The sequence below is a fragment of the Geotrypetes seraphini genome, chromosome 17 (assembly GCF_902459505.1).
Source record: "Geotrypetes seraphini chromosome 17, aGeoSer1.1, whole genome shotgun sequence".
Taxonomy (NCBI): domain Eukaryota; kingdom Metazoa; phylum Chordata; class Amphibia; order Gymnophiona; family Dermophiidae; genus Geotrypetes; species Geotrypetes seraphini.
In genome coordinates this window covers 32,034,996-32,051,635 of record NC_047100.1, presented here as the reverse complement: position 1 = coordinate 32,051,635, position 16,640 = coordinate 32,034,996, and the positions used below count along the sequence as shown (strand labels likewise).

The 16,640-nt window shown below is 39.3% G+C and overlaps 1 protein-coding gene across 7 annotated transcripts in view; it reads right to left on the bottom strand.

The window, feature by feature from the left end:
• Positions 1–16,640, bottom strand: part of TAMM41 (TAM41 mitochondrial translocator assembly and maintenance homolog) — a 330,305-nt gene that overhangs the window by 205,189 nt on the left and 108,476 nt on the right. For 3 of the 7 annotated variants that reach the window (XM_033926289.1, XM_033926284.1, XM_033926290.1), the window contains one exon: positions 2,232–3,124. The exons of 2 other annotated variants lie outside the window; for them this stretch is intronic. In XM_033926289.1, coding sequence (XP_033782180.1) covers positions 3,033–3,124 — 92 coding nt within the window. In that variant the 3' untranslated portion in view covers positions 2,232–3,032. Of the gene's footprint in view, positions 1–2,231; positions 3,125–10,239; positions 10,281–10,314; positions 10,786–16,640 lie in introns of those variants that run through there. 2 more of the 7 variants (XM_033926285.1, XM_033926288.1) reach the window with 2 other exon arrangements.

Genomic DNA, 16,640 nt, shown 5'->3' with positions numbered 1-16,640 from the left:
TTTAAGGCTTCCCCTGCCATCTCTGTACATCCGTTGCTTTCTCCAGTGACTGATTGGATGGGATTACAGTGGACCTCCATGAAACTCATGTGTATGCAAAATTGTTTGAACATCAATCGCCGTTTTCAAATTGGACTATTTACCAGCCCCACAGCAACCCACAGGATTTTAACAGTGATTTTAGAGCATCCAGGTCTACGTATACAGTATATTTCATGTAAGATAGTCTTAATTAGATTTAAGAACTCCTAAGAACATTGACTTTGTCATGTTCTTCCCACCACTTTCTGACACCCCTTTTGATTAGGAGTGATTATGGGGAACTGTTGAGCACATCTATTATTTCCTCTTAAAATATTTTTTTTATATAATTCTCTGCTGTTTGTTTTATTAGTTGCATGTTTTTCTTATAGATTTACTTACTTATATGCATGTTATTTTATATTTCTTTGATATGATTTGATTTTCTCTCTGGTATTATTTAATATTAATGTGTTTCATTTTTTGAATGTATTTCGATCTGCCTTACAGATGCAGCCTTTGGGCAAAATCTGGCCTCATTAGGCATATGTTCTGGTTTGATTAAAGTTCTTCATATTTTATGCTTGTCTTGTCTGCTGTCTGTTTTGCTATCCTGAGAAATGCACATTGGCACTAGATCCCAATGTGTCACATTAGAATAAAAACTTGTATTGAAAAGACATGCACTGTAACCTGGAAACTCTATTTGTTGGTACTAGATCCCAGTTAGGATACAACCTTGTATTGTAAACTTTGTACTGTAATTATGTCAAATTGTAACCTGTAACCCGCTCTGAGCTCTTTGGGGATGACAGGATAGAAGAAAAAATTTAATAAATAAAACCTGACTAACTGGGCTTCCCCCCAGTCTACGTTTAAGAATCACTGAGCTAACCGAATGGCAGTTTTGGTCTGCACAATCCTACAAAGTGGGAGGAGCCTAGTAGTTAAGGAAGCCAGGAGTCCAATCCCACTGCTACTCCTTGTGATCTTGGGTAAGTCACTTCACCCTCCAGTGCCTCAGCTACAAACTTAGAATAAGCCCTCTGGAGCTAAATGTAACTTGCTGAGTTACAACTGAAAGAGTACAAGATAAATTCAAATACATACATTCTATTTGAGCAATGGGATGTGCCCGAAAGCCTCCTATGCATGAGCTGTGCTGCTCTTTGGTACTTCTTGCCATGGGTTTATGAAACCAGCTGTGTTCTCCTCCATTGATCCGTTTCCAGGCAGCTTTGTTCTTGTACATAAGGAATACTTTTTCCAATATATATAGCTTCATTACTTGACTTTTGAAGGCTGCCATTTGGGCTAGTGCACTTCCATGATCCATCCAGTCTGCCCAACAGTTTCACATTCACCATCTAGTAATTATTCATTTTACTTGATAAGTTTCTGTATAAGATGTCCTCCTCCCCTCACCTGTACCTGGATGATAAGAATGTGGTAAAAAAAAAAAATGCATACTTGCTCCTGACCCATTTTGCCATATACGGGACAGAGACTGTAGAAGTCCATCGGGCATCGGTCACATTGCCCCGCAGTCAAAGCTAACTCCAGCTCATCCCGATCTGCCTTGCCATATATGGGAGAAAGACTGTAGACGTCTGCCTAGCATTAGCTTCACTTCCCCATTGCTGGGACTGCATTTAAGTATCAGTCCTGTGCTTCATAAATGAAGTTACAGTTGTCGATCTGATGATCTTTTGAGTTTTGAGTCAATACTATCTTCTTTTTATTTAGGGATTCCTTTATGTCTATTGCAAGCGTTTTTTAACTCAATCACCATTTTGCGGGAGGGTATTCCAGGCAAAAGTCATGGGCACCCAAATGGCAGTGTCCAAAGGTCATGCCACCCCATCATATATACAGTATTTAGCTTAAGTCTGACATAATGTTTCATTTGAAATCGTCCATAATATTTCCAGTTTTAGCCAAACAACACTAACTTCAGTCCCTGAGGAGGCCTCATTTTGCCAAAGCTGCTGGAGAGAACATGATGAGACACATTCTTCCATGATCTTCTTTTGCGAACATGGCTGTGAGTAAATCAGTTTGACTCTAGGATATCTGTAAAATAATCTCATATCTTGAACCATATACAGATTCAAAAGTATAAGGCCTTCAAAAGAATTCCCTGAGAAGTATTTATTTACACATTCCTTTTTATGTTTCGAGGTTAGGAAAATGCATTTCTACTAGCCATCACAGGTAGGAGAAATAAAAATTTAATGATATACCATACAAAGTTGTTTTCTTAAAAAAGTACAGTAAATTTTCTACTGTTCAAAACTGAAACATAAATAAATAAATGTATTTAGATTTATATCCTGTCCTCCCAGAAAGCTAAGGACGGGATACATAGCCTCAAGTAAAACGGTGGAGGAACATTTCATCAACACGGAGGGGAGACATGGCTATCACACAAGGAAGCAGAGCAATACGAGGGATGACAGCTACAGGGCATACATTTGAACAAGCATGGATGGAAGCACATTACTTGTTTTGCAAACCTCAACAGAACTGGGGTCATAAAAACACAAACATGCTGGAAGAAACATCTGATGAAAACAAACTAACAAAAACAAAGTTGGATCAGCTAGGCAGCTCCAGTGGCAAGTGCTGTACCCTGACATAGTGAGTTCCCCTTTCAATCCTAGAGTCAGGTTGGCTGAGGATAGGGATGCTGCAGAGTTCCCAGCCCCGAGGAAGGAAAGTTATGGTCATTGGTTAAGGGTGATATCTGGTGGCTGGATTCAGGGACCATGACTGTGGGGTTCCCTGCTGAGGGCTGTCGCAGCTATGATCACGCAAGGCAAGCTAAAGGGGAAAGGGAAGTTTATAATGGTGGGGAAAATTGTCTTGTGCAATTCCCAGCTCCGATTCCAATTAATCTAGAAAATCTTGCACAGAAAAGAAATGCAATAGGAAATACTAAGCAGAGATTAAAAAAAAAAAAAAAAGCTTGTAATCAAGCCAAATGTTTTTATTACTTTTGCACATGTGTACTAGAAAGAGAAATTTTGGGTTTTCTTCCTCTGGTGTCCCCTGCACATCTTGTACAGCTTCTTCAAACTGTAGGCTACAGTCTTCCTGATGCCTTAAAAAAAAAAGTCAGTTAGTATATTTGTGGAATGTGAATTTGCTATAGCATCCAATCTGGTGGTTTACAATTGGTAATAAAAAATCAATTTAGAAAAAAATGCCATTCAACACCACAAACGCTTGAAAACAGATTGGCAAAGAAATCAGGATGGGCTAACTTTTTCCGGCCACCTGTGAAGAGCAAGATTTCTGCTCTGTGAAACTCCCACCAAACTAGGGTGGCTAAGATGTTTGCACCTATTACTTTATTCTTTAATCTCGTCTTTGAATCCATCATTTCAGTTACAGTAGCATCCTAAATATCTAGAAGTTTCAAAGTATTCAGGCCCTTTGTGACTTTCTCTTTACATTATCATATTTGAGCAAAGCCCTGTAGACTCATAAATCTCTTCCTTCAGTCATGTGCCCCTCCTAGTGATTAAAACCAGGATTCAAATTCCATTGATGCCCCTCGAGACATCAGGCAATTCATTTCACCATCTATTATCTCAGGTATAACGTTAGATCATGAGCCCTCTAAGAATGGGATATACTGTACCTACTGTACTGGAATGAAACTCACTTTGAACTACCAATAAAAAGGCACAAGTTAAAATTTAAAAATCAATATATGAGCAGACTAAGGAACCAGAATAATGGAGATATCTAGGGGAGTAACCTGCAATAAATCGATTTCTAGACCTAATAACCAAATAGTTCTAGGCGGTTTACAAAAGAATTATAAAAATAAAAATAAATCTGAGAGTAGAGAATCTAATTGCCTATGAATTTATAAAAAAAAAACAACAAACGTCTTCAGGTGCCTTCTAAACTGCACAAATGCCTGAAATCATTATCATGCAGAGCAGCTTGAAAGGAAAGTTGTCACTCATGAAATCTTTTAAACTTACAACCATTGGCCAGTGGAAAAACAAGAAAAGCGTGAGTTTTTCTCGAGTGTTTCTGGGATGAAAAGACAAATAGACGTGGCAGATATTGTGGGTCCTAGCCAGTGACAACTTTGAAATGCAAGCAACCCAATTTAAAGATGATGCGTGCCTCCACAGGGAGCCAATGCATCTCGTGGTACAACGGAGCTTTGATTGCATGTAAGTTTAATATCAGTGTTCGGGATAATACGCAATTTTAGGATGTTCTTTTTGAGTCCCGCAAGATAAATTATATTGTAGTAACCAAGCTGACTCAGCAGCAAGGACTGGACCAGAATTCTAAAAGCTGAGGCATCGAAGTAAGATCTAAGTGTCCGCAGCTTCCACAACATGAAAAAATAACTTGATTTAGGGCTCCTTTCACAAAGGTGCATTAGGGCCTTTGCGCGCGCTAGGCGGTAGATTTTCAGGTAGCGAGCGCCAATCCGGTGCGTGCGCTAAAAACGCTAGCGCACCTTTGTAAAAGGAGCTCTTAGTCTTGCTCATTTGCAAGATGGGAGATATGTAGAAGATAAATCCTGCTTCCTCTCCTCCTAAAATCCTTGGGACTAACAATTGAAAATATCCATCTCTAACATACGAAGTCATTCCATAAAATATACATCTGTTAATACTTGTCCTGAGGGATCAGGGGAATTAGATAAGACATATCCCACTATAATTTGATATATTGTAAAATCACCTCAGATTGTTTTGAAAGAGATTGGTTAATGCTGAAGTTTCTATTCAGCCTTTGCAATAATCAAAAGTACCCTGATGTTTAATCATAAAGAATCGCAAAGAGTAGGGATAATAAAATTTGAAAATCCCTTAGAATATAACACTCTTCCGGAGTTTCAACGATCCTCAGAAACACCACTTAGGGCTCCTTTTACAAAGCTGCGCTAAACCACCAACCGCGGTAGCTGCTACCGCCTCCTCTTGAGCAGGCGGTAGTTTTTCGGCCAGCGCGGGGGTTAGCGTGTGATGAAAAGTCACGGGCGTTAAACCCGTTATGTGCCTTCGTAAAAGGAGCCCTTAGTGTTCAATAGAATTTTATTACACTAAGCTTTAAGTGTTAAATTGTCATCGGATCACAAATTTATCTATATAAATATGTTTAAATATTTTTAAATAGTTTATAGTACTTAAAGTTGAAAATGAATAATCTTTCTCTTTTTCATATAACATCAGTATAGTATAGTTAGTATTACTTAGTTTTCTTCAGGTCTGAATCAGGGACGTGAAATTCATTCACCGACATTTTCCCTATTAAGCTTTCTCAAGGTGAAGTCCCTCGTATTCAAGTCACCTTCCTCATAGACCACTTTTTCCACTTCACCTTGAGAAAGCTTAATAGCGAAACAAATTTTTTCTGGCAAGCCCGAATGACAAAATTAAAGATACATCGATATCTTTGAATGGTCAGGATTTCCCCATTGACTATTCTATAAAAATCCTGGGAGTGACATTGGACCGATATCTCACTTTAGATGAACATACGGATTTATTAGTTAGAAAATGTTTCTCGGTACTACAGAAACTCAGAACCATTAGAAAATATTTTGATGCAGTATCCTTCCTTTTGCTGGTTCAATCTTCCATCTTAAGCATGCTTGATTATGGTAACATCATTTATTTGGGAACTCTTAAGAAAACTCTTCAAAGACTCCGAGTTATTCAAAATTTACCAATTCGTTTGAAAAAAATGGGCAACATATAAGTCCTTATCATCAAAAATTACACTGGCTGCCGCAAGAAGCAAGAGTTTTGTTTAAATTTTCTTGTCTTTGTTTTAAATGAATATTTGGTTTGGCTCCTGCGTATTTGGCCTCTCATTTTATTTTGGATTGTTCCAACAGGCCTACACGTAAAATTCATATGTTCACCTATCCAACAATTAAGGTCTGTTGTTACAAAAGATTCCTGGACAGAACTCTTGCTTTCCAGGCAGGTAAACTGAACGATTGGCTGGGTAATATTATTATGCATTCCTCATCTTATTTTAGTTTTAGAAAATTAGTAAAAACAAAATTGTTTAATCGATTTGTAACTTAAGGACTCTGTTTTACTTCTCTTTTATCCTGTATACATCTATTTTTTGATGATTTTATATTGTGCTTCTTATTGTAAACCGCCTCAAACTATTATGGCTTTGGCAGTATATAAGAATAAAATTATTATTATATAATGCTCAAGACACAGCTGTTTTTAAAGACACCTGGTTGAATCCTGAAAGCCATGTCTTGGTGACACAAGAAATCCCTCTTCACATGAGCTACTTATTCCATACCAAGCAAACCCACTCTTGAGGGCTACAGTCAATATGATAGGAAATAATAGAAAAGCTCCATGGTTTATAAAACGGGACTGAAAAGGTCATGTTATCTGCTTCTTAGCATTACTGGAATTGCTCTACCCCATTGTATGACCATCATGCAGTAGATGCAGATAGCGATTCAGGTTTTAACTTTCCATATTGGTACAGGAATTAGGGTAGTGGTTGTTATACATGGCACATAACACAAAGCCTTCAATAATGGTAATATACTCAGCATCACACTTACTCATAAGATTGCACAAGAAAGGAAAATAAAAGTGATAACTTTTTTTATTGGAATAACTTCTAGTATTTTGGGCAATCTTTTGAAGGTAGAACTAGAGCGTGACCCTGGTATTACCATGGTAACGGTTGGCTGTTCCATAGTAGTGCCGCAGGAATGGGAACCACTGTGGCAATGGGGACCTAAGGCACCCTCCCTTTACACTGAAACCCCTTTCCTCCCCCCGGCCATACTTTATCATTCCTAGTGGTATAGTGGCTTTTTCAGGAGCAGGGAAAGAGCCTTTTTCCTACCCCTGACGCTACTAGAGTGCTGCCAGCTCGAAGAGGTTCAAAATGGCTGCATGGACCGCTGGAGCCCAGCTTGCTCCTCCAACGCCAGCAAGAGTGTTAGCTGTAAGTATGGTGGGGGAGGGATAGGAAGGAAACTGCAAAGGGGTAGAGAGGGGCGAGAAAGGGAAATTTTTACTATAGGGTACAGGTGAGGGAGAAAGACTGCAAGGAGAGGGACAAGAGAAGGAGAAATATTAAAAATTATGGCAGAAAGGAGAAAGAGAGATGTTTGACCCAGGACACAAAAGAGGGGGAGAGAGATGGTGGATAGTGGGAGAGAGACAGAAATGTTGAACATGCAAGGGAGAGAATGCTGCAAGGGGGAAGGGAGAAGATGTTGGACTAAGGGTGCAAGGGCGAGAGAGATATTGAACATGGGAGTGTATGAAAGGGAGAGAGATATCCATAACAGGTATTTAACTTTTAATGTAGTGATTCTAATATGTCAGTTTTGAAATTTACATCTACTGTCTTTATATTTTGCACTTTTTCTCTTTCTCTGGTGTGGATTGTGGCTTCTTGGGGATTCAATTTAATATTTTTCTGTGTGTTTCTAATTTTATTTTGTTGTAATTATTCTATACTGTGTGAGGGTCTGTCTGTTCTGTGCGTATGAATTTGAGACATTGTTTTCTGTTAGCATTAATGGACAGATCTGCACTAATCTGGCTTCTTTAGTTTTCCAATAGGTCTATTGATGTTCTAAGTAGGTCCTTATGTGACTTGTGAATGTTTTTAAAGAGTGATGCTCATACAGGGGGGGGGAACAGCATTCTTTTTAAGCTGCACTAAACATCCAGTATCTGAATTTTATTCAGAGTAACTATAAAGTACTTCACTGCGGGGATGGGAAGGGGATGGATTTTTGTCCCCGTGCCACTCTCTAGGTAGAACCTTCTTCAAGTATGAGCAAAAGATGGCAATATAAGAATATATTACATTACATTAGGGACTTCTATTCCGCCTATACCTTGCAGTTCAAGGCGAATTACAAAAGAGCTAACTGGACATTTCCAGTGAAGTTACAACAGTTTTTTGTTTTTTTGTTTTTTAATATTAACTTGCTCATACTTAACTTGAAGAAGGTTCTACCTTCAAAAGGTTGCCATATGCATATATATGTGAGAAACACAGAAACCGTTTTAATGTCAGCCTCATAGGGGTGGGTGAGGAGTGAGAAAAAGGGAGAAGTGAATATGTAATTAGAAGGTGATAAAGCAGTATAATTTTTGTTTTATGGTGAACACAGATCCTTGTTAAGTTCTATCAGGTTTGTGCCAAAATATTTCATCATCTTAACTTCAAAGGTGTTATGTTCTAAGATCTCTTAGTATTATTCTGAAAAATGCTCACTTGTAGGGTTGTCACCTTTGCTTGCTTTGCAGTCTTTGATGTGGTACCTCTGTGTAAGTTGATTCTTATATTTAGCATCTGTCTGGTCTCCCCCATATAGCACTCTTCTCAAGATTTGTTACAAATTTACATTGAATAATATACACAATATTTGACGAAGAGCACAGGTAAAATCCCTTTATGCTGTAATTTGTGCTTGCATATCCTAAGAAGTAAGTTTAAAATAATCCTGGAATGTAAGACTTTTGAAATTAAAATAATGAAATATTTCAACACCCACCCTACAGGACTTAAGGACTATTTTGTCACCTTCTGATTACCCATCCACATCTTCCTCCCTACCTTTCACTTGAGGTTATTAGAATGCTTTCATGTTTAAATTACATATATTCTGATACTGTTATCTTTTGCTCATACTTGTCCTGAAGAAGGTGGTTCAACCTTGTCAAATATATTAAGTCCAGTAAAAAAAAAAGAGGTATCACTGTTTTCCTCTCGCTTGCTTTTATATTTATTTCTAACTATTATCTTTAAAGTGGACTAACACAGCAAGCACACTAATTTGTCCAAGACTGCACAAAATAGCATAACAGGAAAGATAAATTAAGAAATGGTGCAATCTCTAATGGGAAACAGACCCAGAAATCTCACAAGGCCACAGCCATTTTCTGAAAACAAGTGCTACCCTACTTTTTTTCTTGTTTAAATAAATTTCTTCTCACTCCTTGATTTAAAAATAGGAAAAAACACAAACATTTAGTCCCACATTCTCTAAGCAGTACCATCAGTTGGGCAGCGGTAGGCACCTTAGGCACCTCCAAAAAATGATGCCATAATCACATCTACAGAGCCTAAGGTCAAAGTAGGTGTAGTTTACACTGGGAATGACCTTAGATGCTGCTAGGGACCTCTGTAGATGCAATTTTGGTCAAACATAGATGCCAGGAATGTAGGCCTTCAAAGCCCTGGCCTATATTACTGGTGCCTATGTTTAATGGTAGAAGCGATTCTGCAAATAGTGCCGTAGCTTTACTGACACACGATCGGTGGCGTTTTTTAGGCCCTTTTACAATGCTGTGGTAAAAATTGGCTTTATTATTTTTCCTTAGGGGATAATATATAGAAATGGGATGGGATGGGAGGGATAGGGAGGGAAAAATATTGGAAAGATGTTGTTATGAAAAATAAGGAGATATATGTAATAGGATGGGATATTTATTGTTGTGCATTACTGGGTATAATAAAATGTTTAAAATGTTTGAGGAAGAAGGATAGGGGGAGGGACAGATTTCATGTCAGATTAATTGTATTATCAAAAAGGGATGTATAATTATATATAAATTTGGAAGGAATATTTTATTGATATGGAAAAGGGTGGGAGGTGGGGGGGAATAAAAACATGTATAATAATATTGTTTAAGAATGCCAAGTGTGTTATGTAAATTAATTGTAATAATACTGTACACTTGTTGAAAGAAATAAAAAGGAATAAAGATTTTAAAAATAAAAAAAAAATTGGCTTTCCCAAGGGAGCACTTACTGTCACCTATTTTGTAGATGGTAAGGGCTCCTGTGTTATTTGTGGACTAACCAGACTAAGATAACACCTTTACTAAGCTCTTTAGTCATAACTCCAGCAGGGCAGTGTTACTCTTTGACTATAGTTCATATATTGTACCATCAATCAGGAAACGCCTAAAAACATACCTGTTCCAGAAATACCTAAACAATTGACCCGCTCTCCCTCTCCCACCTGAACTTACAGCACTGTTATAAATATAATCTGTTATCTTCATCTTATCGTAACTTTACGTTGCTATTTATCCCCAACAGGTCCTGTCGGACATTACCTACTAAAATGTACATATTACATTTTCGCTCAGCAAATTGTATTTCTATACTATTGCCTCCTGAGGTCTCTGATCTCTGTATTTCCTCTGAATATCTACTTACTGTATTTCGCTGAATGTCCAGCACTCTTGATTGTAAACCGCCTAGAAGTGGCAAGATTGTGGCGGTATAGAAGAATAAAGTTATTATTATTATTACTGAAGTTAATGTTCATATGTCCATCAAAGCTGCTCATGTACAGTATACCCTCATGAATTTGTGGTTCCGAATTTGCAGACTCACTAATTCATGGTTTTTCCCCCACTTCAGATGTCTGATGTTACAGCATATTTTCCAACTAGGACTGTTCCGCTCGGGTCAGCGAAGAATCTGCGTGGTAAGCTAGGACCGAGGGAGCCGTTGGGTCTGTGTTCACACACCGCTGTTCTATTTCAGCTCCCGCGTGCTCCTGCACTGATTACAGTACTCATCCGATATTCGCGTTTTTTCAACGTTCGTGGTCACTACCCCTGCGAATTTCGGGGGAGTACTGTAAACCGCTCCGAATTGGCTTCATAGTCATTAGTTAGCGATATAAAAGCTTTAAATAAACAATATAGATGCACTAATTGGTTAGTGCAGGAACATCCACTCTCTGTTCGACACCCCCTTAAAAAAATACAAAAAAACTATTAAGCGCAGTTAGTCCATTTTTGCTGCATTAGGCACGCATTAGTGTTTAACAAAACTTAGTAAAACTTAGCTTTATTTTAAACTAAGAAAGGGTACAAAAGATGAAAGCAGCTAGGTCTGTTGAAATATTGTGTTGTGATTTCACACACAGCCAAGCAATGCAAGTGAGCAAGGTGTGCTAATTACAGAACAGTGACTCTCCAGAACCAATTCGTCATGCTATACGTGAGATAAAATATCTGTAGTGCCTTCAAAACACACAGAAAGATTCTGCAATATTCTGAATACATTAATGAGGATTTAAACAAAACATCCACAACCTCTAGGAGAATCTTGCTCACTAGCTGAACAAAAATGTATATAGGGCTAGATTCACTATGCAAACCGATTTTACTCCGGTCTGATTCACTTACCTCTGTGCCGATCCGATTCCGATCCGTGCATGCAAAGTAGGTAGGGACACGATTCACTAAAGACATTTTTGAAACCGACTGAGCTGGCCAATCAACACAGGAAGCGACTGCTGGGGACCAGTCACAAACGTACTTTCCGACTGTCCTCGGGCCTGAAATCCCAGCCCCGCAGCCCATTTCTGCTGCTCTGCTCTCTGCCCCTTCCAGCTAAGCCCTGCTCTTGCTGCCCTGACTCTCCTGCTCTCTGCCGCCCTTCCCTACAGTGCGAGCCCGTGGTTTTAAAGCGGGGCTGCACTGCGGGGAAGGGCGGCAGAGAGCAAGAGGGTCAATAATTGCCTGCTTTTAAAAGTCTTGTTTCAGAGAAGGGGACTCTCCTGGCCCGTTCTCTGCCCCAACTTTCCTGCAAATCTCCTGCCCCAACCCCCCCCAGCTAAAACGAACACCAAATGCATGCGCAGACCATCTACAGGGAAAGCAGATGGTCTGCGCATGCGTCAAGATTGCACACTAGAAATCCGTGTCGGCAGATGGGTACATTCCTCCGATCGCCCCCATGAGAATATTATTGGTTGCAGAATCCATCGGACCTGCCAGGATCGGACATGGATCGGTCATGATCGGGCAGGGTAGTGAATCTAGCCCTTTGTTCTTTATAAAATCCCTCCTTAAGTCAAATGTTGGTGGTAGCAAAGAGAAGCCATTATCCCCACAATCTTCATTTTTGCAAAAGTTTAATTCTTTTTTAACAAATCTTGTTAGACCCAATTTAATGCATGTCAACCTCTGAAGCTGACTCGTATGTACTGTTACTCAAGAAAAGCGCAGTGAATTGAGGACACCGTTTTCCTTGTGTCTTTGAGCTCTACGTTTAGTCTGAAACCTTGAATTCAAGAAGGGATAGGATAAACACAGGGTATCCTTAATTGAAAAGACAGACAGAGCGATTGTGAACCATTGTATTGAAAACAGTGGACACAAAGGTGGGCCTTAGAAATTATGGCATGTGATAAAGAGAAGAACCTACTTTAGGAAATGGAAGCAGGGTCTGAAAACAATTTGGATTGCTAAGTAGCATCATCCAGTGTCGTGACAGAGATCATATCCTTCACATCGCGGAAAAACTAAGACCCTCCAGGATCATAAGTGCTGGTTCTAGAAGGAGGGAGATCAACTTTTAGTAAGTATTTGATATACTGCTCAAGGCAGTTAACAATAGTAATTAACTAAGTGGCTAGTACAATCAGATGATAGAAAAGAAGAAATGTAAGAAAATAAACGACTGGGAATAGTTGGAAAAACTGAACTCCATTTTTGACAGGAAAGACAATTCTAGTTGAGAAATTGGGAGGGATAGAGAATTAGTACCAGAGTGTTGCAACCAGGTCCACCCCCATTAAGGGTATCAATGTTTGGTTAATCTGGGAAGGCATCTCGGAATAAATAAGCTTGGTTCGAACTAAGGAATTCTGAGGAAGAGCTTGGAAATCTAAAATTGTATTAATTTGTGTTTATTTATTATTCGCCTTATACAAAGTGAAGGACAAATTGACAGACATAATAAATACCATTACAAACATTCGACCAGTGTTTCTCAACATGCGGTACGCCTCTGCCTCCCCGCTCGCTGCAGCACCCCCCAAGCCGACTCTAACACCTCGCCAGAGTCGACATGCTCAATCAGCAGCAACTCCGTGCAGGGACGGGCTAGGGCACGTGCAGCGACTCACATGCTGTACACGGCCAGCCCACAAGCCTTCCCCCCGAAGTCAATTCTGATGTCAGAGAGAAGGTTCCGGGTCAGCCAGGCAGCAATTGGCCAGGCAACCTCTGGCTGGTGATCACAGATATCAACTGCATCTCTCCAATGTTAAACTGCCTGAACATAGGAGCAAACTTAGTCATGCTCCTTTGCTGATGTGATGCCTCCAGTCCGTTCTTAACCCACCCGCTACCAATAATGTCACCAGTAGGCAGAGCCAGCACTGTTTGAGCAGGAATAGTTTATGATGGAAAGACAGTCCCAAGATCGGAGGCCATCAAATACTGCTGTTCAAGACAGCTGTGCAATTCCACCGAGGCAGGAGGAGTCCAAACTGCCGAAGAAAGAAGCCAGGCCACCGGAGATCCCTCGATGGAAGATGCAGCGAACCACCCTCGCCAGAGACCAAGAGCCAGAGGTTTTATTATTAAAAAGATGACTAAGTGGTAATTGTAAAGCGCTATTATCTCCCCTGCAAGAAAAATCAGCTAATATGTGCAATAATGATACCAGTGATGTGCTACGTAGCCTGATCATAAGAACATAAGAATTGCCACTGCTGGGTCAGACCAGAGGTCCATCATGACCAGCAGTCCGCTCACGCGGCGGCCCTGGTCATGATGGAACTCTGGTCTGACCCAACAGTGGCAATTCTTATGTTCTTATGATCAGGCTACGTAGCACATCACTGGTATCATTATTGCACATATTAGCTGATTTTTCTTGCAGGGGAGATAATAGTGCTTTACAATTAATTACCACTTAGTCATCTCTTTAATAATCAGCCAATCAGTTTACAATCTTCAAAATCAAATTTTAAAAACTACAAATCACAGTGGTGGCTCCTTAATTATCAAGTTTTTAAAGTTTCAAGTTTTATTAAAAAAAAATTTATACCGCTCAATCAAACTTCTAAGTAGTGTACAAATAAGTACTAATGAGGAACAGACAATACAAACTTACATACGTGGACCTCAAGATGAGTTAACATGAGTGTAGAAAGCGCCCTACAAGGTTTTATCCACAAAAATCACCTTCTGTCACCCAGTGAACCTTTTAAGTGCAAAAGTGCCTTTTTCAAATATGAAAAAAATAAATAATAAAAGTAACATAAGTTTAGAATCCAAGAAATCATCAGTGTATGAATAAAAACAATCAAATCAAACAGTTCTTGATATAATTGTGACCGACATTGCTGAAATATTGTCATATGCCACATAACAATTGTAAAGGAATACTAACAGAACGTTGGACACGGTGGAGAAAGTTTTGTCAGCTGATGGGATCTCAATGCTAAGTGATATATGTAGCATAAAAGAAAGCAGAACACATCAACCGCAGCAGCAGGATCAGGGAGACTTGCGAAGATCAAGTGAAAAAAGGGATGATGCAAACTACAAGCAGATACTTGAAGCCGTACCCCATCTGTGGCAGGACAACGATCCCAAGCACAAAATAAAAGGAATGATGGAGTGGCTCTACAAGAATTGAATAGCCCAGTCCAAGCCCAGATGTACATATATAAGAGACTGCCCCTGCTCCGTGAAACAAGACAAAAGTAGAAAGCAAAATAAACAAGAGGCTTTAGAATTAGGCACAGAGGCCATGATTAGGAAGAACTAAATTAAATGGGTTAAATGGGGAATTTACTGAGAAAGGGGCAGCTTTAATTGAAGTGAAGCTGTAAGGAATGAGTCGTCTTTGGAATTTACAGTACGCAAGAGGAAACAAACGTTCTTAGTTCTCCCCCTAGAGCAGGGATCTCTTGTTGTAAACCGCTTTGAACTTATGGTATAGCGGTATATAAGAAATAAAATTATTATTATTATTATTTTGTAATGCTTTACCACTATATGATTACTACTGCAGAGAACTGTATTGAGATGGACTGCAATACCACCAAGTCTGATGTGTTGGGGATAGTGTTAGACTCTAGGGCAGGGGTCTCAAAGTCCCTCCTTGAGGGCCGCAATCCAGTCGGGTTTTCAGGATTTCCCCAATGAATATGCATTGAAAGCAGTACATGCACACAGATCTCATGCATATTCATTGGGGAAATCCTGAAAACCCGACTGGATTGCAGCCCTCAAGGAGGGACTTTGAGACCCCTGCCCTAGAGTCTAACACTATCCCCAACACATCAGACTTGGTGGTATTGCAGTCCATCTCAATACAGTTCTCTGCAGTAGTAATCATATAGTGGTAAAGCATTACAAAATAATAATAATAATAATTTTATTTCTTATATACCGCTATACCATAAGTTCAAAGCGGTTTACAACAAGATTCATACAATGAGAGTATGCGATGATTACAACAAGAAACATATGTTTACAACAAGATACATAAGTTTAGAGCAGTTTACAACAAGGTACATAAGTTCAGAGCGGTTTGCAAGAAGATACATGCAATGAGAATACGGGATGTTTGCAACAAGCAACAAATGATTACAGCAGGATACATGAGTTCGGGGCAGTTTACAAGAAGATGCATGCAATGAGAATAAGAGAGGTTTACAACAATATACATGCAATGGGGGTAAGGGGGGTAATGGGAAGAGAAAGAACTTTCAGGGATACAGAAATTGTCAATGGAAGAGAACTCAAATTGTGTTAAAGAGCCGAGTCTTCAGCAATTTTCTGAAATCAGCGTATGACGCGGCCTCGAGTATGGGTTTTACGAGCCATGTGTTCAGATTGGCTGCCTGGAATGATAGCATTCTGTCAAGGAACTTCTTGTAGTGACATGATTTCAGAGATGGGTAATTAAAGAGATTTATTCTGCGAGAGCTCTTATTAGGGCAGTTGAGGAAGAATTGGGAGGCGAGGTAAGTTGGTAGCATCCCAAAGACCGCTTTGTAGCTGATGCAGGCAAGTTTAAAGAGTATTCTGGATTCCACCGGCAACCAGTGGAGTATTTGGAAGTATGGGGTGATATGTTCCCATTTTTTTAATCCAAAGATGAGTCGGACTGCAGTGTTTTGGATTAATCTTAGCTTGTGAAGCTAAGCTCCCAGATATATAATGTTGCAGTAGTCCAGTGTGCTCAAGATGAATGATTGTACAAGTAATCGAAAGGATGATTCATCGAAGAATTTTTTGATGGTGCGGAGCTTCCATAGGGCTGAAATACTTTTTTTGAACATTAGATCTGTATGCTTTTCCAGTGTTAGGTGTCTGGCAAGGGTAACTCCTAGTATTTTTATAGTTTGGTCAATTTCGTAATCTCGGCCATTCACGTGAATCGAGTTGTCTTTTATTTTTTCATTGGGAGATGCCAGGAAAAATTTAGTTTTTTCTGTGTTCAGACATTAAAGCATAAGAACTGCCATACTGAGACAGACCAAATGTCCAACAAGCCCAGTATCACAAGTACCTGGCAACATCCCAAGGAGTAAAACAGATTTTATGCTGCTTATCCTAGGAATAAGCAATGGATTTCTATTTATAAATCTTTATTCATTTTTCATCTTTCAACAAGTGTAGAAATATTAAACAATTGACACCGAATACATCATTTATAATGGTAATATATAAAATTTAATCTCTTCCCTCCCATCCCTTCAATCTAATGTTCAATAAAATATATCACATAAATATTCTTTCCTTTTGAACTAAACATTTAATAAAATTTGAATTCCCCCCTCCCATCCCCTCATT